The 25,343-nt window shown below is 40.9% G+C and overlaps 1 protein-coding gene across 22 annotated transcripts in view; it reads left to right on the plus strand.

Annotated features, from left to right (window-relative positions):
- Positions 1–23,921, plus strand: part of BBX (BBX high mobility group box domain containing) — a 149,880-nt gene extending 125,959 nt beyond the window's left edge. For 20 of the 22 annotated variants that reach the window (XM_074856239.1, XM_074856296.1, XM_074856375.1 and 17 more), the window contains 4 exons: positions 6,443–6,532; positions 13,785–13,982; positions 14,657–14,849; positions 17,654–23,921. In XM_074856239.1, the coding sequence (XP_074712340.1) occupies positions 6,443–6,532; positions 13,785–13,982; positions 14,657–14,849; positions 17,654–17,741 (569 nt within the window). In that variant the 3' untranslated portion in view covers positions 17,742–23,921. The remainder of the gene's footprint in view (positions 1–6,442; positions 6,533–13,784; positions 13,983–14,656; positions 14,850–17,653) is intronic. The other 2 variants (XM_074856316.1, XM_074856342.1) reach the window with 1 other exon arrangement.
- Positions 23,922–25,343: the final 1,422 nt, after the last annotated feature.

Consider the following 25,343-nt stretch of genomic DNA (forward strand, 5'->3'; position numbering starts at 1 on the left):
AAGATCTCCTCATCTACCATGATCTGGCAATTGAAGTTGTAATAATAGCTCCTTGGATTTCTCTCTACAGTATTTACCTGTTCAAGCGTCTGTACGTCTAAAAATTTTGCAAGGCCCTATGTTGTTTGGGAATGTCACACTAGAATGCTGCCTCTAGTCAGGTAGCCCAGAACTGCGTTCTGCTTTTGGCTAGGTTCGTACGCAAGAGCTTAATTTTTATCCTTGTTAGCATCACTTAAAAAAGCTTTGGAATATATTTGACCTTGCCTCAAGGGAAGGTCGGAAACATAACTGCAGGCAGGTTACAAGCTTGATATAAGTAGTTTTGGCACAGCCCTGCAGAGGAGGCCGTGGAGCATTTGCCTCTAGCTGACAATAAGGGCTCTTTAAACTAACCCAGCTGACTTTGCACTGTAGCAGATGGTAAACAGTCACATGAACTTTTCCACCAACTGAGCTGTGGGGTTGCAACAAGCAGCCCCAGGGCAGGAATATCTGATAGTGACACTGCTGTTCCTGTAGTGAACATCTAACCGCAGCCCCGAACTAAATCCAGACGGAGCTAGTGATATCTGCTCCTAATTTCAACGAATATTGAGTTTGCTCAAGTTAGCTGGGCAAGCTGTCAGCTTGTGTCAGTCATTCCAGCTCCCTGGAGAGTGAAGTTCAGCTCTCGAAGAGGTAGCTAAAAAACTTTCTGACAAACCGTTTTTCTTTTGGAAAAGAAAGATTGCAAAAAAGTAACTACTCCATGGCAATGGGTCTATTTTAATTTGTTTTATTTTGTTAGGATGCGAGTTGTGGATTTGAAATGGCCTGAACCACATTGCATACAAGCAAGCTTACTAGCTTAGTAGGGAAGCTGTTCCAACTGAGCCAAACATTCATTAAGCTGAATCCTCAATTTAATTTGTGGTGTACTCACAGGCCATTCAGCCTCATCATGCTGTTGGCTTGCCTGTGAACTGTGATGACTCCAAAAACAGTTAGAGAATACTGACCTCCAAAGGTGTTCAGCATACAGGTCTGCATACTAGGCTCCTGCAAGTATTGCAGAAAATGAAAATCGCGTATTTTGCAAAATGATGGAGCTTGGTGTAGAATGGTTTTGGGTTTTTTTGGATTATCATGTCTTTTTACACCATCAGAGTTAACATCATCTTATTGCAGTGTGATGAGCATGCACTGTGAAGGGTCAATATAGTGTTATGGCTGTGATTGTGTTTAGGGATGTAGGGGATCTTAACTTTGCTCTGCTGTGCTCTGCATTATCGTGTTGTGTGGAGTTCTTTCTGCTGCTTCCCTCTTCCTTGGGGTTGTCTCTGTCTGTAAGGTAATTAGAAGAGGTGTCCAGCACAGATAGTGCCTACTAGTGGTTGGGGCCTCTAGATGTTTCCAAACAACAGGTAATAATCAGTAGGGGTAGGTTTAGTAAACACTCGTGAAAATCATTCCCTGCTTTTTCTCAGTGTTCATGTGCAGGATCATAAACTTCACAGGCATTCTCAGTTTTCAGATAAATACTTAATTTTTGCAGTCTGCAGATCAGTGCCTACTAAATTACATTTAAAATTTGGAAAATAGGTTGGAGTGCTGCAAACTAAGACTTTCCCAGGATGTTAGGCGAATTAAAATGGATAAATGTTTTTGTTTGCTGGTTTTAGGGTGGTGTGTCATGTCCCCACCCCCCATAACTAGGGTTGTATGCCTTAATATGTTTTATTTTGGAGTAAATGGTGCCAGATTAATTTTCTGTCAAATGTCACTAACCTATACCTGCAAGAGGCCTGATCTGCTACCTAACCTAAACAGCCAGGATTGTCAGGATGTTTTCCTACTCCTAAGTGGAAAGTGCATGGGTCAGTGCCCACTGACTCCTTCCATTGTGCTTGTCTTGTCCAGTCATCACTCCATCCAGTTCTTTCCATATAAAAACAGGTGAAGAACCTGTAACGTGAAAGCTGTTTCAAATCTACATGTATAAGAGAAAATTTGAACTTTCTTAAATGAGAGCAGTTTTTTCCCCAGAGCTTTCTAAATTGTCCAAATTCTGCTCCCGTTTTCTTCAGTGGGAGTAGGATTGAACAAGCCATAATGGTTTGGCAAATTCTACCCCAAGCGTTTTGAACTGGGAGTGTGCATATACAATAATAATGTCACAAAATGGCTGAAAAATACAGCTATACTGAATCTGTGCAGATGGCCTGCTCCAACATTTGCTGGAGCTGTGACTGATTTTTTTTTTTTCTTCTTTCCAATGGCATATGTGCCAAAACATCCCACCACACAGAAGTCAGCAGTCTGCAGTGAGTCACTAATCTGCTTGTATGCAAAAATGAGCAACAGGCATAGTCATTATTTCTGCGTTGTGCTGTGAAGAAATGCTCACTTATACACTAAGCACTTCTTCACTAAAGCTTTCATTTTGGGAAGGCAAGGAGAGGAAAGCATAGCGTGCTTTTATTTGGGAAAGTGATTGTCTACAATTTTTTTTTTTTTGTCTCTGACCTCTACGACTAGAAATAAAGCATCAGCTTAAAACGAATGCTTCTTTGTGGCATTCCTCTCGGTCTTAGCTTGGGGTGGAGGGTTTTTTTGGCTTGGTTCAAAGCATTCAGATGCCTGGAGATCACATACCATAATGTTCCAAAGACCATGACCTAAAAATACAGCATCTTCCTCCTGAAAGATGCAGAAATGCACAGACAAATCTGTTTGTCCTCGTTTTCTTATGATCATGTTGAAGTGTTTTCTATTTGATCAGGCCCTTTAAAATAGGGAACTTTGTGAGAGCAGAGGAGGTGTATGCCCAGAAATGTGGAGGAAATGCAGTTATGGTTCATTGTGTATGGTGGGTTCATTTTCTTGCCTGCTGCTTCCCCAAGCAGCTGCCGTTGGCCACAGCGAGTATTCCCAAGAGGAAGTGCCTGCCACCCTCCGTGAGCACAATGGACAAGCCAGGGGTTAGCAGGTGGTTAAATCCTGTGGCAACTGCTGAAGTGCTAGAGAAGGGAAGAGCCATGTAGAATATTTCCAGTAGAGAACGATGAGCAGGAGAAAAGGACTCACTTTACACTTGCAGATGGCTGTATAACGATAGCAAGTAAACTAACATTAAAAGTGTTTTTCAGCTTTCTGTAGGAAATCACATCCAGGTCCACTGCCTAACAGACAGCCTTTTAGGTTAGTTAGGTTTTTTCCAGTCATGGATTTTCTCTGGATTGAATGTTGACAAAGTGGCATTTGTTTGAAATCTCGGAGTGTTTGCCTGCTGTCCCCATGAAGCAGGTGTAGCCCAGCCAGCCACCCTGTAAACTCCTGCATGGGTGAGTGTGCCTAAACTGTGCCCCTGGGGCACCTGCTAGTGAGAGCCTGAAAAGGGATATTAACTCTTATCCCAGCCAAAACCAGCACATGATCACAGGAATGCCCCCTTGTTCAGTTTTTCCTACACGCAGATGGCCTCTCCAGTCCAGACTATATTTTGCCTTCTTTGTATTGGTTTAGTTCAGTTAATCTCTACTAAATGAAAAGCTCTGGTTTTCATACCTGAATATGCCACGCAGAGATTCTGTATTTGGCAGTTCATCGGCTTAGGCCTTAATCTAAAGGCAGGATGGAATGTGGCCGTTTCTGAAGAACCACCAGGGAGTCTATTCAGTAATTAGACAGCTTGTATGTGTAAGTGTGAGAGTGATTGTCATTTGGCTTTTCACACAGGACAGTGAACATATCCTCTAGTTCACTCTTAAGTAGTTCAGGCGAGGAGTGTGGATGAAGTTTCTCATGGAGTCACGCGTTACATTCTCAGGTCCAAGTATCTATTTAGCTGTTAGCCCATCTTCTCTTTCACTGCATTCATGGCCAAAGAGTATTCAAGTGTCAGTGGGCACTGGCTCACAGGAATAACGGCTAAAAGGGAAGGAAATTGGAAGTTTCCTTATGAAAAGGCAGCTTCTCTTTTGACCCCACTGAAGTCAATGTCCTTGTATTTTTCATTTTATGTGCAAATTTTATGTGCAAGTGGCATGTGCCTTGTAGTACACTACATGTCATAGATAGAAGCTTATTACAGAGGTGCCTTGGATATAGAAAAGAGGTGAAAGACACAGGTTTCCTCCTTCATGCAGTGCTTGTCATCTTTTTGTGAGTTTTTCATCTGAGTTACTCTGAGTTGCTGGCACTGTTTGACATTCTGTGATACTGATTGAAATGGTCTATAAGGTGCAGGTTGAGCTGTAGAAATGGAGGCTTCTGTGATACTATGTAGCATGTTGCTTATTCCAAGCACCTACAAAAATCACTACTTTACTAATTAAAAAAAAAAGTCATAAGAATCATCTAGTCACATACCTTTGTCATCTTCTGGAATTGTTGTGGGAAGATTTGTCTCTGTTGATGTGGACAAAGTGTTTGACCTTAGTCTTCAGAAAAGCTCAGTTTTTTCACTTAGGCTTTCCTTCAACCTGCCTGAGCTTTTTCATTTTGTTTTGCATTTTTATTTCACTGACACTAGACTCCTTGTCCAACTCTGATACTCAGGAAGATAGTGTAAAATTTGCAGAACAACGCTTGAATCCGTTTGAGTGAATATGGCCTCTTCTATTGGAACTTTCTGATACTTTCTATACAAGTTCTACTGAAGCTATTCAGATTCAAGCTGATGTTGCCTAAGATGGTGTCTCTCTTGGACTTCATTTGGTTTGTTGTTTGACTTCTGGATTTTGAGGAGGTTGTTAATCTTTTCCCAAAGTTTTGATTTCTTCAGTAGTAAAAAGCAGCAGTGAGCCACAAAACCAACATATACAAAATCTTAGGGTTTCTGTGCCTGTTTCTGGCTGGATTTCAGCTTTCTCTCAGTAATTTTCAATATTATTCAAACAGCCTAGTGTCTATGGATGGTTTTCCCCTCATAAGACTAGATTCTTCTTTCATGTGCTACACACTTTTCTCCTCCTTTCCTTGCATGTAGACAGTCGGTGATGGCAAATTGCACATGCATGACGTAGACTTACCTTGGTCATGTGTTACTACATGGTTGCAGTTGTGTTTCAGTAGCCAGTATGTGTGTCTGGTTGCTTTTAAGAATGAGGAGTGGAGGAGGCCGGTCTTTGTGGTGGGTAGAATCCTGTTCCAAGTCAGCTGAAGATGGGAAGGACACCTTCTTGTTAGGCTCTAAGCCATCGTGTCACCTGCAGTGCATCTCATTTCTGTTTGGGCCAGTCTGCTCTGAGCTAGCCTGAAGACTTGCTTGCGTGCTGTATCTTGGGAAGAAGATTTGAAAGTGCAGTTTCTGAAAAGTAACTCCATAAAAATGTCTTTGCAGTGTAGAGATTATGCATCTGTTATGTCTGTGTTGCTGTTGTATTACTTTACTCCATTCATGAGACAAAGGATAGCTTCTTGATGACCTCTGCTAGTGGCGCACTTCGTGGTCTGGTGTCACATAAGTTGTCTTCTAACTACTCCTAGTAAAGACTCTGCTATTGAAGTAGGAATGATACTGTGAGCTGGGCATAACCTCACCTTCCTCTCCTGAGAGCTTTTACTTCTGCGCTTAGTATAAACTCATTTCTGGTCACCAAAAAGGCAAAGGTAACTCTTGCATTCTGTGGTGGGTTGGCCCTGGCTGGTAGGTAAGTCACCACCCTGTCACTGGCTCACTCTCTGCCAGTGGGATAGGGGAGAGAACTGGAAGGGCAAAAGCAAGGAAAAAAACCTCATGGATCAAGATAAAGACAGTTTCATAAGGGGAGGGGGGGAACAAATGGTGCGAAAGCCAGCACTCACCACCAACAAACTGATGCCCGGCCAGTCCCTGAGCAATGACTACTTTGGAAAAAACTCTCCCCCCCAGTTTTATTGCTGAGCATGACGTTATGTGGTATGAAATACCTCTTGGTCAGCGTGGGTCAGCTGTCCCAACTATGTCCCCTCCCAATCTCTTGCGCACCCTCAGCCACACTGCTGGGGTGGCAGAGTGAGAGAGAGAGATGTTGATGCACTGTAAACACTGTTCAGCAGTAACTAAAACATTGGTGTGTTACCGATAGCTGTTTTGGTCACCAGTTTAAAACACAGCACCATCCAGGCTGCTATGAGGAAAGCTTACTCCATTCCAGCTAAACACAGTACACACGCAAAACAGAGCATATCTGTAAACAAGCAAGCAAAATCCTTGTTTTATTGTATGGATAAGCTTTCCTAAGGTCATCATTCTCCAAAATGCTTTGTATGCACTTAAGCACTGGGAGCTGATGGGTTGAAGTACAGCCTGCTGAAAGCCTCCAGAGTCCGTTCTGGCAGAAGCTCGGGTTTTGTGCTTCCCCATGAAATGATGTCCTGTATTAGTGGAAGGGGAGGTTGTATAGTAGATATTGTGACTGTTATACTCGTTTTAAAACTGCTAATTAAAAGTGTGTATTATTAATGTTGTCTGTAGGTTCATTCCAGTCTCAGAAAAAGAACTTATTCCACAAAATTGTCAGCAAATGTAAACACAGAAAGGAGAAGCTTAATGTTCCGGACAAAGGTACTGGTGCATTACTTAGTTAAGGATTTGGGCCGCCTTCTCTCTCGATTCAATCTCGGGAAAATGCTTCTAGACAGAGGCTCCTCAGCTCTCTAGTACTTGATTGCTTTGGTCCCTTATTTCCCTGTCTGCTTTGATTCCGTTAGCTCCTGGCTCCGATTGATCATATTACCTTATTGCAGTATGATGCTGTTTTATTTTTAATTGGCATCTCCCTTAATTACAGTTTCCCTGCTCCAGGCACCATGCAGCAGAGCTGACAAAGCAAGGGCAGTTTTACATTTGGCCCTGAACTCTTTATCTTCCACAGCTCATAGCTCTTTAGTCCTTTGGTTGCTCTTATCTCCATCCCTTCTATATCAAAGACCATATTATTTATCCGTTTGTCAGAGTATTTATCCATGTCGCTCTCTCCTCCCCCTGTGGTTTCCCACTGTCTAGAACCTTGCAGACTGCAGCTGGTCAGGATATAAGAGCTTGTGTCTGCACCAGATCTCAGACATGCTAACCTAAACCAATCTTCCCTCTGTAGAAATCTTAACCAGCTTTCTGTTCCCCTCAGATTGAAGATAAATTCAGCAGTTTTTTAAGCTATGTCCCAGACTTGCTCTGCCCGCTATCCTGCTGGTAGCTCTCCAAAGTCCTTTTCTTGTTACAGTGTTGTGATCCTGCATACCTGCATATTCACAACTCTGAGGGGCATTTTCAGGTGTACGGTATGTACAGGATTATAGCTTAGCCTGCTTCCCTGGGCCCTTTTTATTTTTTTACTTTTGTAGTCATGTTGCCCACACTATCCAAATCATGCCCAGGTTCTTCCTTAGCTCTTCCACAGTGGAGTTCTCTCCCACATTATCCCTGTGGTGTAGAAGAGTCTCTCTGGTTCTGCTTATTTAGGTAGCTCCATGAATTTCTTCCACTTTTTTTTCCCCATCCATATCTGTCTCTAAGATAATAAAATTACAATCCCCATCTCCAGTTCCCCCAGCTACCTTTATGCTAAATACCTTTCCCTAAGGCTTGGCCATGTCATTTCCTCTATCCTGATGCTATGTTTTCTGTCCTCTGTGGTGCACTCTTTTCCCACATAGGCTCTGCCAGCTCCACTGCATTGAATGGTGCAAATATTTTGAAATTACTTGCTCTGTTTGGTTGTGTTTGTACAACAAACATGTGTTACTTCTCACTTACGAGAAGTAACTATCTTGCTTCCATGCCGGTGTGAAAAAGGCATCATACATTAACATAGCTTTTATTGGGTGTCATTCAGATTTTTGTTCCTGAATTAATAGACCGTGTAGACAAATTAGTAAGAAAAACGGGTGTTTAAATTCTCCTGTAGGAAAAGAAAGTGTTTAATACATGATAGAGTAAAAAATACAAATATCTTAAAATCTGCAGATATAAAATGTGGCTAAACAAAATGTCAAAACCTCCATTTGATTAAAAGAAAACAGCCTGTTTTGATATGAAGTGAAGTGTGCACTATGATCAAAGATTCAAGCCTGGCAAGTGTTGAGTACCCTGGCCTTGTTCCAGCACAACACAGAGGCATGTCCTTGGAAGTTAAGCATGTGAATAATGTCATCGTGTCTAAACATTAAAGATGTGTCTGTGCATTTGCTGGAGTAGGGCCAGTTTGCTCAGTTCCTCCCAAGACTGAAGTAAAGACATGAGGAATTTAGCAGTCTTACACAGCCCACGTAGAAATCATCAAAGGAAAGACAGTGGATATATACATTGGTGGGGAACTGCATTTTCTCTGAGTTACAAAGGGGAGAAAATCTGGGGTCTTGCCTGCTCTGAAGTGTAGTGACACTGAAAGCAAAGTGTTGATCGGTGAAGTGCAGTGTGGGTACAGCCTCGCCATCATGTGCTGCCTACGTAACTCCATCCTTTCATGAGTTCCTAGGCAGCATGGCCCTAAACTCGTTGACTCCACTGTCCCATATTCTGCACATTCAAGCTGGGAATCCCAGCATCTTCATTTCAATTAAAATATACAAGGATTTAGTGACTCGAACACTAGATGAAAATTTCAGCTCCTTTTTGTGGTGTGTCACAAGTCTGTAATGTGTGGTTTTGGTTTTTATGGAGTTAATTTTGCTGGAGGAAGGAGTCTGAATATTCTTTCCGCTGGAGAGGAGACACTTGGAAGGGTTGCTGTCATGCTTGGTTTATGTTTTATTGTCTTTTGAAAAGTATGTGCCTGTGTGCATCTGTCTTTTGCGTGAAGAAAAGTAAGTACAGTAAAGGCAAATTTTGATGGGATTGGCTCATGTTGTCTGGGTCTGTCTCTGGGTTGAGTTTCTGAGTGAATTTTGACTCCATGTGACCACATCATACACAGCATCACCAGTGCAAGTAACCGTATTACGAGTTTGCAGGTGTTCACAGAGATAGATACAGCCCAGTAAAATACCGGTGGACATGCTGCAACCCCTGCTCCTCCTGGCAGAGAGCACACAGTAATGCAACTGAATATCTTAAGAGGTGTGTCACTTCCTTAAGAAGACTGACAGAAGCACAGCTGGACCCATCCCTGTTTGGGGAGGTTGAACACCACTCAGCTGAGAGATTTATATTCTGCCACACTGTCAAGGCTTCCTGATTGGAAGCAATGCTTTAAATAACAAGGGGTAAGTCACAACTGTTGACTCCCTGCAGGTACATTTAGTGAGCTGTGCTGGGCTTCTGCATGGTTTGTGTAACAACCAGATGCAATGCTGGTGTTTGCACTAGAAGGGGAGAAGAGGAGATGAACATATACACCAGTCTCAGCACTAGCTGATGTGTGAAGGAGCCCCATCTCCTGTGGCTGGTAGAGCTAACTGTCTGCTACTGATACTCCATCAGCTCTCCCACATGCCCATCCGTCTGTACAGCCTTAGCACATATGTTTGAGAAAGAACAGAAAGTGCAGAAAATTAGCAGAATGGCCTTTATTTTTTCTCCTGCTGAGAAAGCCCTATTGTGTGGGGCTTGCAGCCCAGAGGGAGCCAGCAGCTCTGTGCCTGTGGCATCCCATCGAGGCTGGGAGAGGGCTGGGTCAGCACAGGCTCTGCAGCAGAGCTTCCCACCCAGGCAGCTGCCTGTACACCTGGCTTGACCATCTGCTGCTTTGTCAGCTGGTGTCTGTCTGCTTGTTAGTCCCCAGCCCTTGCTGCAGCTCCCTGTGCCCTGCCTGCCCCCACGAGCAGTATTGCAGCAGCATCCCCTTGTCAGAAGAGCTGGGTACAGGTCAGAGCGTGCTTGGCATCACTTCCATGATGAAGTGATTCCCCAGGCGCTGGTGGGTTGAAGTTTTGCTCTGCCTTGCTAGGCTTCCCCTTTTTAACTTCATAAAGACCACTAAAGCATTACAACCCACCTTCCTTCTTGATACCAGCATGCTTAGACCCGCAGAGCATTCATTCTCCACTAAATGTGGTTAAACTTCTGCAGCTCTCTCTCATAACAGATAGGCATCACTGAAGAAATTCTTTAAAATCTGGCTGTGTCTTGCTGGGGTTCAGTCTGAAAAGCTTGTCCTCTTCTGTAGCATGCTGAGTCAGTGCAGTTGACTTCATTTTTTCTTGTTCACAAAGATGGGGGGAAATAAGACTTACATGGCCGCTGCATGCCTGCAGAATAAGGTAAACTGTCCATGCTAACTTTTAACAAATCTAGCTCAGGAAACCATCTGGCATAGAGCTGTAGATGTTTTTCTCTCAAAGTCGTTTTTGTCACTGTGGTGTAAGCATGCCAAAAGGCCCACATCTTCATATCATGTGCTCAGCTCTGCTTGCAAAAATAGTCCTGTGGTTCTGCATGTGCTACTGTCATGCAGAAAGCTACCCCTGTATATACCTGTTTGCAGGACTGCGCAGTAGCTGCAGAACCTCATTGCATTTCTAGACAGCATTCTCCTGAAAATTAGCTGAGCTCTACATGGGACAGCTCTTGAACGCAGGACTGTGTGGAAACAGGAGGGATGTGAAATGGATTAAAGAAATTATTAAAGAAAAATACAGGGAATTAAACTTGATTAGCCCTGTCCTTTTTGCACAGCAAAACCAAGCCCTGATTTGGAGCATCGGTATGGATATACCTTTGTCAGGTGAAGCAATGGGGTGCTGTTCCTCTTGAAGGAGGTGCAGGAGGACCCCTGTTAGCACCTAGCTTAGCTTATATGGTGGTTGAAGCATGGACTTATTTCTTCTCTGGAGTTCAGTGCAAAGGGTCTTGTGCGTGAAGCCTTTGTGATTTCCTTCAAGTTAGGTTTTATGTCTGTTTGAATAATAATCTGTAAAGAAGTCAATTAAATGTTTTCTTATCCCAACATCCACTAAGACTGCTAGAGAAGAAAAAAACCAAAAAGCTCTTCCCTTCAACACCCACCCTCCCCAGAGAAAAACATTCATGGTTCACCTTTAATCCTTCCTTCTTCAAAACTGTATGGCAGTAATGTTATGATGAAGTGATAAAGAGCTTACTTTAGCACTAGAGGAGAAAAAAATGTAGAGGACTCTCAAGTCTCATTTCAAGGATTGAAAAACCTTAAAACATGAAGAGGGAATATACTTGCTGCATCCTGAGTTTGTTGGCAACTTCCTCCTATTTTATTTCTTAGTCAAACACATTGTATGCTCCTTCTTATGTCTTTGATAACTATTGCCTCCTTTTATTTTGCCTTTCAACATTTTATCTTTAATTTCTTGAGCTTAAAAGAAAAGAAATATAAAAGGGAAATGTCTACTGTGTTGACCAATCAAGTTAATTTCTAGTGACCTGACATGGCTTGTAATATACAACATGTCTATTTAAAAACATACCAAATCAGGTTTCTTTCTGTTGTATATTGTTTATTGTTTGAAATCATGTCTTAATATTTTCAAATGTAAAAAAAAAAAAAAAAAAGTTATATTGCTAAGATTAAAGCCATTATAAACTCAGTCAAACCAGAATTAAACAGCACTGTCAAAGTACTATCTAATTAGAGCAAATCCCCAAATCAGAATTAACAGCTAGTGTTGGACTACAACCAAACCATTACATTAATACATAATCAACACTTATGAATTCCCAAATAAGAAATCTAGAGAGAAAGCTGCCCATTTAATTATACATTCCAATTAAGATTTTGGTCTCAGTGCAGTAAGCTTATCAGAACATCTCACTATTAGCCAAATTGAGTTACTTGAAAGTCACATTTGCAGTCATTGGTGCTTCTACTTAATTGGACTGTTATGGGGCAGATCTTTTCTTGTGATTTCTCTTGGTCTGTTTATAAAAAAAAAAGTTTTACAGCATAGCTCTGCTCTGGAAAGGTTAGCAGCTATAGCTAAACACTGAGAAAAGCTAATTGAAGCTCTGTGCTTTTTTTAAAAACAAAGAGCATGCACAAGTTCAAAAATGTTTTACAAGAGCAGATATGAAGGTGAATTAAGAGCATAAACGAATTAAGGTTTGGAACTTTTCCAAATGTTTTTATATATATGTACTAGATCTGATTGTATTCTTATGCCATAAAACATTAAAAGGTCCCTTCCCAATTAAAACAAAAGAGCAAAGGGTAACAGCTAACAAGATAAAACACTAGACCTACTCTCTTCATCCAGTCCACATCCTCGCACAATTGCCAGTTAAAGAAGCTAGCAAAAGATAGAGGTTATGTTGGCTGTATCTTTGAATAGGAAGCTCATTAAATCTACAAAACAAACAATAACTGAACAGTAAATACACACTAAAATGAAAGAGGGCAAAGTCCATGCCGACTGCTTGGCTGTTGTACATGGTTTGTGAGGTTGGGTGCTCCTGTGTGACACAGCCAGTCTTGGTGTAGGAGGTTGGTCTTGTTCAGTGCTTAGCCCTTCTGAAAGAGCAGTTGTTTGCACTCTGACTTGAGGTTTGTGCATGTAATTCTTGCTGGTCCTGCCACCTGGAAAGTGAACAAATGGGTCTTAAACATATCTTTAAAATGGGAAGAAAGAGTAAAAGAAATTGTGGAGAAGAGAAAGCTAACTGTAGACAGAGACACATCTGTGAAACATAGAAAGGACTGTTCAAAGAGATGGGGTATAACCTTGACGTGTAGTGAAGAAAGTGAGTTGGAAATGCAGCAAGGGAGATGATGTACAGGCATTAGAACAAAATATGTAATCATTCAGGATGGCAGTGCACTGGGAAAAAGTACCCCGAGGACTTGGTGCAGATGCCATGAGTGCTCCCAATTTCAAAACAGGTTAGAGGGGCATCTCTAAGAAATCACTTGAGCGTTCCCTCTGCTACCTGTACTCTCTTTCTAGCCCTAGCTTACGGTGATCACAGATGGGGTAGGGCTTATAATACTTTTATCACAGGAGGAAAATGATGTCACACATTGAATTTATGGACTAGTGATACCCTATGGTATCAGCAGTATGGCTTATTAAATCAACAGAAATTACAAATGATTGATCATTACACACTGATCTCAGCCTTTGGAAGCTTAAATACATCTTGTGATAGCTGTCTGACCAATTTCTTCATGAACAAGATTAAAGTGACTGTTTAGTCAGGTAAAACTTTGTGATCATGTTCCAGTTCAGGCCAGAAGGCTACTTTGAAACGCCAACACTGGTACCGTTGAGAAAGATTCAAAGTGTTCCTTTCTCTCTCTGACTTTATGTAGGCCGTATTTCCGTCACAGTATTTTATCACAGGCTTACTTTCTTTTTTTAGCATTCCTGTCTTCAATCAGCTCTGCTTTTATATTTGCTGCCTTTGGGGTGTTTTTTCAGGTTTGTTGTTTTGTAAAAGGCAGTATTTCCCTCTGCTTAGAGACGACATAGACTGACTATAGAGGGAAGACTGGGGGTTAGTCAGGAATTCCTGAATTCTGCTTGTGAGTCCATCTGTGAGCTAAGATAAGCTTACGTGAGGACCATTATTGTTCCTTAAATACATTTTGTCTCTTAGCTACTCGCTGGCATCTTCTGTTGCAGAGTGTTTTATACAGACTGTTCGATACCCTGCTCCCACTGAAGCACTGTTGCCCATCTCACAGTTTTCTTCGCAAATATTAGAAACTTGAACCTTCCTGGATATCTTTAAGAGCTGATGCTACTATTCCTCTGCAAACATCTGCAACTTTCAGATCGTGTCTTGCCATAAGTTATGCTCTGAGTACCTGTGAGGGAAGACTTTATACAGATAGATGCAAAATGATAAATGAGCATAGCTAGTAGCCAAATTATTCTACATGTAAAACTGCATTTTTATCCTCTTTCAGCCATACTCTCAGAAGATAGAAATTCCAGTGAGTCTGCCTGGAAGAATAAAATTTCTGTATCTGCCCTAAACACTCCAGAGCCAGCAATGATGCATGAGCCTTTAGTTGGCAGCCAGAAGAGGAAAGCAAGAAAGACTAAGATCACACATCTTGTCCGAACAGCAGATGGCCGAGTGTCACCAGCAGGAGGGACACTGGGTAAGGAAATCGGAGTTTAAATTGTATTAAAACTGAATGGTTGGAGAAGGTTTGGGAGTACAAGCAACCTATCAGAGAAGAATTTTTCAGTTAGCTTGATTTCATACCTGCTTAGAAAAGTCATTATTTAAAGTACCAGTATCAATCAACTGGGAAATCGGTGAGTCCATAATGGCCTACTTTTGTTTGAATGCCCAAATCTGTGTTCTCTCCCTGGATATTTCTCTCTAAGAACTGGAAGCTGTTATAGAGAGAAATGGAAAACAGTTACCTTTCATAATTTGTTTCCAGTCCAGCAAACAAATTACACTGCACCTAGTTATAGGACGTAAAAATGAATTCCGTAATATGACAGTCAATGCCACAGTCCTTGCAGGAGTCCTCTGCAGTTAAGATAATCTTTCAGGACTTCTACATCTAAAATGTACGCAAAAGCTCCCTTGCCTGACCTAAAAGATAGTTGAATGTAAAATGAGTAAATTGCTGCATAAACCTTAGTACTATGCTTCTGCCATTAGCTTGGGTCAGAAGAGGTTGCAGCATGAATCAGGTTATACTTGCAAAATCAAAGTCCTAAAGGTAAAGATTCTGTTAACACTACACTAGTCAGTATATTGATGGGCAGCTGTGAATTTAAGGGCTAGGTTTGCAAGTGTAACTTTCTTTTATTGCAGAGGAGAAGCCAAAAGAGCCGCCACAAAGTACTCTTCAGAAAACATCAAGTGCAGAAACAGATTGCAACAGTGAATGCTCCAGAAATGCAGAGACAGAAGAAAATCATAGTATTACATCCGATATGCCAGCAGTGTCTGCATTTTTTAGCTTAGCTGCTCTGGCAGAAGTAGCAGCCATGGAAAATGTACACAGGTATATGGTTCTCTTTTCCCCTTGCTGTCTAAGTGGATAGTATGTGCCTACCAGCTTGTTCAGAAAGCATGTGAATTGCAGACTGTTTAATTTGGCCTGTACTTCCTCTTCCACAGCTTTCTATGAATGTCTGTTTTACACCACTTGCTTAGTAGTGTTAAGTCTTCACCTAAATGACAATACAATCTATTTCAGTAGTTACTAAAATGCTCCTCCCTGGTAAGCTTCCCTACCAATTTTTGTATATAAACAGGTTCATATGCTTGATGTCATTTGTCAGATAATATCAGATTTAAGTAACTTCTGCATGCTGATTTGCATTTTTCAGTGACTGTGGACAGAATTTCATATAACTTCAGCTGAAGTTTTTATGCTGAACATGGCTGGAGGAAGCTAACTTATTTTTACTCTTGTGCTTTGCTGTGTAGGAGGCAAAGCATCTGCAGAATGCCGTGGGGCAGAACAACTCTGGGTGATGGAAAGTCACATTAGCTTGGGTTGGTCCTCTCAGTTACTGAGGAGATGGTCCACACAGATAAGGTGGAGAACGTGCCAGGTTACTTAGGGCTGTTGGATCACTTCGGCATAGTCAGATCCTTCATGCTAGACCTGTGATGGGAGGAAACCAAGGATAGCAAGTCCTCCTTGACTCTTAATTATCTAGTGTTGTTCTGTGATGCTGCAGCTTATTGGAGATGAAACCCCATCCTTTCCTGCAGTGGAAGGTCAGTGAGGAAGTGCTGGGCCAGTTTGAAACCATCACAGCCTCTGCAAATGGCATTTGACAGATTGCCAGCTGCCTGAGAAACTCCTCAAGGCAGCGGTTGATGAAACCACTCACAACCTCAGTTTACTGTTGATCTCATGGTACCTGTTGGCCAACCCAGTCCTGCATGTTCAGGCTGCTCATCAAATGTTGAAAGACTTTTTCGAAGCTCAGGGGCCCTACAAGAAACAAAGTCAGCTGAAACCAGCCTGCTGACTTTTCTCTGCAGAAGCTGTTGTCTTTCTTAGCAACATTGTTTTGGGTGAGAAGTGTTTTCATGCCACAGTCAGCCTGGCTTTTCCTCCCAGCATTGCAAAGCAGGTGTCTGCTATCAAGATAGCAAAAGTCTGAACTCGTTTCTGTTGTCTTCCATGGTCAGAAGCTACGAAGTGAGACTTGGGGAAGTGCTGTGCTAAATTCTGCTCTCACTCTCACCCTTGTGGTTTTATTGATTCCCATTAACACTGACCAGAATTGCACGAGAGCAACGGGATTCATTTTGCTTTCCCTCTTTGCTCCTGTAAAGAGTTCTTGTCCTCCTCTTGTCCCTGTTGAAGTGAGCTAATGTGTTCCATAGCCATATCTTCGGGTCTTTCTTTCTTACTCCCACCTTTTGTCATTTCATCATGCAGCTAGAGCAGTGCAGCACCTTCTGTGAGGCCTGAAAAGACCACACAGCAAATGTCCAACAACTATTGCAAGTTCCGTCTTGTAATCACCCCGAGGGGAAATGACAACAGGGGAGAACTCTTTCCCAGTAGAAACTTAGCCATGTCTCTCACAGACTTGGCAGATGGAAGTCAAAACAGAAAATGAAATCTGATGGGCTAGATGCTTCTCTGTTTTCTACTCTGTCAACTGTTTGTTATCTTTTGCAACTCACTTCTTTATTTGCAAATAGCTGGAAATGAGAATAGCATTAGAGGTTTGCTTGATGTGTTTCTCCAGTGTCTGAGTTCAATTATTAAATAATTTCACAGAGCCTTGGGCCATGGAAGCCAAACTCCTTTTTAACTGTAATTAGAGCTTGTCTGGAAGTGGCAGCATGGTTTTCAGTTGAAGGCTTCTGTTTAGCTCTATTTACCTTGTGCATGCGCCGGTTAAGCACCGCGAGCCTGAGCTGCATTTTGTGCCAAGGCCACTTCATTGCACCCTGGCTGTGCAAAGCACGTTGGTAACTGCGTTTCTGATGGAGTCTTGGCTGTGCCACAGTGAGGTAAAGTGGCCCTTGTGTAAATAAGAAGTGGGCCCCAGAATTTCATTGCTGCAAATGACACATACTGTAACAAAAATAGAACCTGACTTGGGAGATTAGATAACAGGCGGTGACGTAGTTTGTGTATGTATTTTAAAAGGCAAGCTGCAAAGGAGCTCTCCCAAGTCCATCTGCTGCAATGATTGATGTTGATTTCCAGCACATAATTCTGGCGCAGTTTATTTTTATGATACCCTGTGCCAGGGGATCATTTGTAAGTTAACACTGCTGTAGTAACGAAAGAGATGTTGTGCTGGGCTGATGAAGTGTTAAGTCATGAAACTTGGAGTAATCCCAATGTGCAACTCTGAGTGTATTTCCATATTGCCTAAAACCTGGCTATTGACTCACATTAACCTGATATATGCCTCTCTGTGCGTTTACCTTCTTTTGCCACATATGACCTGTACTCTCTGCTTCTGAGGGCTGAAGCTGCTCCCTTACAAAATGAGTGACAAAAGGAGTGACAGCACTTGTGTGCTCTTCGCTTACTGTTCCGCCGCGCATTTTGTTTTGTGTGGTCAAATACATCACCTCTTGGCTTTGCCTGACTTTGCATTGTGTTGCAGGTTGTCCTCAGGATCTTGTGTTACTGTTGCAGGAATACGGCTAAAAAGAGCCTGTAACAGTGGTATGTGGGCATCTGTAGCAGCAGGGAGTCACCGTGCTGTAATGTCGGATGTTAAACTGTATCACGTACCGCTTTCCATCCTTTCTGGTCTGATAAAAGCACCTCCCCTGCTCCAAATACTGATGGGTGGCTTTTCTTTTCTTCTTTTGCAGAGGTCAGAGGGCCACACCTCTCCCACATGACGGACAGCCAAATGAAATGTCTCAGGCTCCAGTGCTTATTTCCTGCGCTGACCAGTGAAGCTCCACTTTATTGTAAAACATTGTGCTTTACCTAATATCCTAGCCTTGTCTTTACCAAGGGAAGCTAGTCAGTCCATATGATGGAAATTATAGACTGCAAGCAAGTGCTTATTGCTCTGAGTGGCCCAGAATTCACTGGAAGCCAGACGTTAGCAACTTGGGCCAGGTCCTCAAATTGGAACCCAGTATGTAGGAGGGTGATATTAATTGTCTATGAATGAACAGAAATGAAATGATCCCAGAGCTTGCTTTCTATTGAAGGCTTTTAAACAGTAAATAGGTGGTTGGTGTGAAGAAGGCTGCCTTTACTGTTAGCTCACACAGCATCTCTTTTACCAACCAGAGAGTATGGCAACTAGTTTCGTATAATACCTAGTTATTCTAAATGAAAATAAAAAAAAAAAAAAAAAAAACAACAAAAACACTGACGCACTGCACTAGTTATTATTAGATATTCTTAGTCATTTTTGTACATGAAGATTTAAGTTCTAAGATGGTTTATATTAATAGGTTATGCCTACGTTTATATTGTAGAATGAATTTAAAACCTGTTCCAGAGAACTCAAGGCAGCCTGGACAGATGTACCATTGTTAGCGGTGTTTGGGCAGCCATGTGGTCCAGATGTTCTGCACTTTTATATTTGCCACCAGAGTGGTAGAGTTTACTGGGAAAAATTCTGACAGGCTATGTTTGGGTTTGTTTCTTTTTAATTTAGCTTTGAATAACCAGGATGATGTGCATTAGAAAAAGGAGTGGTGTATGGAAAAGAAAATACTGCAGATATTGACTTGTCTTTCATGCCTTGGAGGTTTCCTTTATTTTTGCGTAGATATCTGAGCGACTTGGTGAAACTTTCCTATAAACAAAAAGTACTGCAAATGCGTTTTTCAAAAGTGACCTTAGTATTATTTCACTGTTCTGAAAAACCTAAACCCGTGACTTTTCAATATACATGTACACCAATACACATATGTTTTACATTTACAGACACTGGCATTGTTGTAGTTACTATGCACAGTCCAGATCAGCTTCAGAGTTTGCGGAAAGGGCCAATTACAGTTGGTGTTGGTAAAGTGGCAAGTTGTATACAGATGAACTACAACCGAAGAGTAACATTTGACTGAATTCAGACTACCAAACAGATCCATCTGCCAGTTTCTGTCTTTGCTTATGTTGAATTTTTGTGTTTTGCGCTCATAAATACATCCCAAAAGCAGGCCAAGTGTATCACTTGGCCTGTTATCTTTGCTATCTTGACTTACACTATTGTATAACCAAGCGTTGATTCCTACCAATAGATGCAAAACGATCACTAGTAATTGATCTAAAGCTACAAATTCAACAGGGTACTTCTTCTATAGCACAAGATGTTTCCCTACTTTTTGCATTGTAGCACAACAATTTACCAAATTGGACTCCAGCAATAATTTTCTATTAGTCTTCGTCATATCGGCTGAACTTTTGATAGTATTAGATTGAGTTTGAAGTTCTTTGAATTAAGTCTTTAAATGATGCGAGTTTACATCATTCTATCAGGCATTCTTATTTATACTTGACTGAATTGATAATGTGTTTTGGGGTTATTTTGTAACTAATTTGATGTAATAGCCATATGGACGGTAACTATTAATGCTTGCTAGGTTTAGCCTTTCATTGTTGTAGTTAAGTGAAAGTCTTTGGTTCAGTGTCAGGAAACAATATACAACATACCACACAAGTTGTAACAAAGGATTAAAGGTCTGACAAAAGGCAGGTAGCTGGGGAAGTGTCACTGAAACAGCACCATCGAGAATGCGTGTGTTGGAAGAAGGGAACAACAACAAAAGAACATCAAAATTTACAAGCCAATGAGTCAGTGAAAAGGCTTTTGAAAATTTCAGGTGAATATATGACTAAGAGCCCCAAGAATGCCATTGCAGCCTATGGCAGTGTTTTTAATAAGATTTTATTAAAGTTTTATAAGTTATTTTAACAAGACAGGAAAAACTTAAGACTTAAAACTGTTGGGTCACAGCAAGGTGGCTGTTGGAGTTTTGGACCACTTTATAATTAGCTGAAATCCAAATATGTTACAGTGCAGACCGTTCACGTTGACAATGGTACTAACTTATTTCTCTAGAAGCCTTTAGAGTAGATATATTTTTGTCAAAACACCCCATCCTTCCTCGATTTAAATTTCAATATTGTTCCTGAAGATATTTCTGTATATTAATGGTACCTTTTTTAAAAGAAACAGAAAATTACTTTTTTCTATATGAATTAATATCTTACTTGATCTGCTTTTCCTTGACTTTCCCTTAGAGAGGGGGTAGGATTGGGTCAGTTTACTGGATATGACTGTTTTCAGATACTTATAAACCTTTTTGTAGATATGCTTAATTTTTAAGCGATTAGGCACTGAGAGTAGCAGAAATCCTGCAAAGCTTTATAGTTCACTAGGCACTTGCCTTTGTTGGTTCTCTGAGTGATGTCTTGATTTCAGTAGCTAGAATTTTCCCTGAATCTACTAGAAGGGGTATCAGTATTTTCAGGTAACAAAGTCTGTTAGCACAACAAAAATTTCAGACCAATATCTTACTGTATTGGGGTTGGGTTTTTTTCCTTGTTTGTTTTGTTTTAATTTTTATTAATTTCAGCTGCTTTCATTTTGGAAAATCTTATTGCTATTGTGTGTACTTCAGTATACCAGCAAACACTGTTACCCGTTAACACATTGTCCACAAATGCCTCTAGAGAAGAAATATTGCACCTTATGTATATCTCAAGCAAACCAAAATATGATGCTTTTCTCCTTTGTTTATTCTGAATATGTTGTATCATACTTTACTGAACCCATTTTAACTTAGCTAAAGCTATCGATATTTATGCATTTCACATTATTTTCTGGATCTGAACCTGTGTATAAATCTTTCTTTAAAAAAAAAAAAAAAAGAAAAGCATTTACCGTAGTTGTCCTCTGTGACTTATCCATGGGAGGGGGGAATCTTGTCTCAAGTGTAAAATGCAGTACTGTCCCAGTTTTCCTTGGCTTTTATTTATTTAGTGATCTTTGATATTTCATATGTAGTTTTGAGGTATACAAAATACATTGTCGTAGCCGAAGCTACAGATCTAAGCAGCTGGGAGAAAATTACTGTAATGTCTTCTTAATTGTTCTAGTACTGTATACAAATATGGGAAGAATGTTCTGCAGAACATTTGAGATGCAGATTCTTATCCCCACAGTAGGTTATTTTCCAGATATTAGACCAAATCAATCAAAACTCTATGATCTTAAAGGTCTTTTTGAATCTGAACGATTCTATGATTCTAAAAACATCTATGGAGATTACTTAATGCTCTGCTTATGGCAGTAACTACCCCTTGAATGTGCTGTGATTTCAGAAATAGAATATATTTATTTAAGATGACTGAATGCTCTTTTATACTAATACAATATCCCAAAGTCATGAGCAAGAGACTTCTTGGTAGTTTGGGTTTCTATTTTATAGCATTGGTGCATGACTTTTGACATTAAAGTGATAAGCGTTGTTGGAAAGGGGCACAGGAACAAGGGACTGGTAGAAGTGTGTGAACTTGTGGTGTGTAAATTCCAGCTTTGGTCTTCATTATTTGGGTGAAAGCTGTCTTTGTAGCACAAGGCAGAAGAGCACTCTGCAGTTTGTATCAAGTAGAAACCGAAGAGAGTTGTAACTCACATCAGAACGAGGGAATGCCTTATAGTTTGGATGCTGTCTTTTGGAACAGGATATTAAATTGAAGCAGTTTGGACTTCTACTGCCTGTTTAGCTACTGTACAGATACTGAACAGACTGAAGGCAGCAGTTGTAGACGTGGGACAGCTAAGAGAGGATGTAAGGAAAGCTGGCCTTTGTTCTCAGTACGGCAAAGTTATGGCAACAAAGGGGAATTAGGAAAAAAGATAGATGTATATATATGTGTGTGTGCGTATGCGTGTGTGCCTGGGTGTGTACTTTCTGGAAAAAAAAAAAATGTAGGAAAAACAAAAACATGATGGGTCTACAAGAGACTGTAATGTATGTTGACCCTTTGAGTGCACTCCCTTTTTTTGAATGCTGAGTCTAATATGGCTACCTCTCCTAAAAGACTACTTTCGTTAACTTCCATTTGCTTTCAGGCTTGATCGTGTAATCTTTTCGGCCATTGATACCATTTGTATATCGCTGTGTGCTTTACTTTCAAAGAGCAATGTTTATGGATCACAGACAACGTAAAGGCTGAATATACAGTGGTAGCCAAACTATGTTGCTGGAGCATTTTTGTTTAACCTCTGCCATAGTGATATGGGTTGCAGGACGTGGGCCTGCAAGCTCTGGTTGGTTCAGTGAGATGGGTTTTTGTAACAGCAGAAAATGCAGTGCTCATGGGGTGGTGGACTTCAGATATTGCCAGAGGTGACGCAGTAAGCCAAATACTGCTCTCGAAACTTATTCTGGAGTTTACGTTTGCAATCCTGATTTCACAAGGAAACATAACTGTGCAACTTGTATGTTGTATACCATACGTTATCCATTAGATGCCGTTTGTTTGCTGTGCTTGTTTGATAGATTGTAGAGCTCCTAGGTATCTTTGCCATGTTTTGTAATACTTGTGGCATTCTCCTTACCTTGTACATATTGTGGAACTGTTACCTACAGCTGCCAGGATGCTGAGGCACTTCGGGACACTGAGCGCCGTGAACGAGTGCATTTAGGCTCTGAGAGAGTTACTTGCCTCCTCCCTTGAATTCCCCAATAAAAAGGCACAGTGAGGTTTATACTCTCACCTAAGTACTATTATAGTCATTTATATACTCAGTATTTTCTACTGAATTGACAACTTTGAAGAAGCTTATGAGATGGATGTGTATTTTATGTTCCCCCACTAATTCTTCTAAGGCAGAACTCTAGGAAGACTTGACATGAGATCTCCACTCAGGAACACACCTAAGCTTACGCTGAAAACCATCCTCACTTGAGGGGCAGCATTGTTGTTTGCACTGTGACAGTGCAGGAGCCCTGATTATGGACCACTACGCTCTTGGAGTTAAGCTTGGGCTTGCGTGATGTTTCTGGGGGAGGCACATCGTTGTGACCTAGGGCCTTCATTGACATGGAATTTTAAAGACGACTGCAAATAGCTTAACATTTATTGAGTTCTTCCAAAGAATTATATTGTAGTTTCTGGGTCTCGACTGTTACCATATACCAGCAGACCCACACTGTACTCTACTGGAAAGAAACACACCCGTACAGGCTAACTAACCAGGCTTCCAAATGTAATGGTCTGATCTACTCTTTCCACACCTACAACTGAAACCTTATTTTCCCGCACACACTGCTACGCTTTAATCCGTAGTTGGGGCTTTTAAGGTGGCAAAAGCAAGAGAGGCATATGTGTGCATGTGTCTGTGTGTATGCATACATATGCACGCACACACACACATCGGAGTGAAGTGACTTGCAACATGTTCTCTGTACAAAAGTGTTCCCATGTTAGGTCATAAAACAACATGAGGTTTCTCAGATGATAGTTTTCCAACTTTCTTGCTAGATTTCGGTCTCTTTCCTTCACGTTACACCATAAGGTGTGATTTTTGAAAATCACACCTGAAAAACACCACGGATCCTGCTGACCTGGGTGCTACGGAAACCTTCTTTCTCAGCAGTGCTTGCTTTTAATAACCCGTATCTGTTGACAGTTTTAACACAACTGATTTGCTATGATCTTTCTTCCTAGAGCCCAATCCTTCAACTTTTATTCTCACACATAATTCCACTGAATTTTGACCCAGTATTTGGCTTCATTCTCTCCAAAGCTTGGTGTAAACATGCCTTACAATAGTTTATCTCTATCAATGATATAACAGAGCTACTGCCTTCTTAGATGTGTGTAGTTAAAAGTCAGTAAGCACATTTATAGAATGTCATATTTTCTTCAAAAACCTTTAATTTGATATTTTCAAGTGCACATGTTAAGTCATGTGTATAACATGCTAAAGTACATTAAACTGTGATAATGAAACTGAATAAAATATTTAATAAAATATTTGAAATATTTGATAAGGACCTTCAAATAGATTTCTTTATGTTCATTCTATTTTGGTTATCTAGTGTGTGCCTGTAAACAGTTTCCCATTTAAAACTAATGTTTGCAAATAAATACTATTCAAACAGAGCTTCTTTGATATTTCACCTGCTTTACTATCAAATGATTGTTTAACATATGGCTGAGTTAGCAGTATTTGCAGAATTTGTTTTTAGCTACAGTATGAGTTTGTTGGCTTTTTTATACATAAAAAGAAACAAGCTCATTTTCCACCTGAAAATGGAAGATGCCAAAACCCAGAGATGGATCCTCAGAACTGTAAGCTGTAGTTCCCTGTCAGATCATCCATTCAACTTCCACACAGTGACTGTAAAGATGTTGCATACTTTGCAAAGAACTTCTGCCCATTTGTTCTTGCTTACACATGTCTATAATGGGAGCTTCCATTTTATTTTTAAAATTCTGAGCCTGGTTCAGCACTGTTGACATTGTTGGAAATATCCATAGACCCATGCAAGTGCCCCAGAATTCAATGGATTTGTATCGGCATAAAACTGGAGACTGTGGGACAGAGAGAGCCAGGACTTGGTGCAGTTAGGCTGTGGGAGAAAAGTTTGCCTTTTCTCCTGAGCTTTCCAGGTATCCACTTTGTGTTTCTGGATTTTGTCATCTTTGCACAACTGGGAAGCTCGTTTATAGTCCACACAAGTATAAGAGAAGTCATCTCACATGAAGAAGCCCTTGCTATGTCTTCGGTCTTTGGACACTAAGAGAACTTAACTCAGAAATGGATTCTCTTCTGGAAATAAGTAGAGTCATCAATGTTTAAACTTAAAGGTCCTCACTGCTTTGGAAATTTATTTAAACCGGGACTCTGTTCTGCCCGTATATTTTACCCTCTTGAGGCTTGAAAATTAGACTGTTGGGGATCTTGTCTTTTCCTGTCCTTGGATGCCTGAAGCCTTCTTGATTGCAATGTATTTTTCTGATCACAGAAGACCCAAGTTCAGACTTCGTGAAGGCAGTAGACACCAGTTGTTCACATGGGAGCAGAACTCCTGTCTCTGAGTCAAAAGTAGCAGAAGGGAAGCCTTTAGGTTTTGGGTTTTTTTTTTTAACTATGTGCCATTTACTCAGGAAAGAAGAAATGTACACAATCTTGCACTGCCTTTACTAGGTATGCGTCAGTATGTCTGCAAAGAAACACCAGGAGTGGAAGAGCTTCAGCGTTAAAGGCCATGTAAAGGTCACACGTGGAGAAAAGCTCTGATTCAGTGAGCAAAAAAGCTGGAAGAAATGTTAAGAAATAGATATTCTCTCAGTATAGTGTGCCCAGTCAGGGACCTTGAAGTCACTATTCTTTTATTAAATTACCTTAAAACAGTCATCTTCATTCCTTGAACTCCCATCTTTTGTCATCTGCTCTCATATTGTTCTTCCAGCAAAAGACCTGCTGAATTCAGCTAACTCTCGGTCCATCTAGATATGGTTTGTTACCCAGATTTCACGTTGCTTCTTGCAGCTGCGTGGCATTACACTGACACTTTCTTA

Source organism: Strix uralensis, chromosome 2 (assembly GCF_047716275.1).
Source record: "Strix uralensis isolate ZFMK-TIS-50842 chromosome 2, bStrUra1, whole genome shotgun sequence".
Lineage (NCBI taxonomy): Eukaryota > Metazoa > Chordata > Aves > Strigiformes > Strigidae > Strix > Strix uralensis.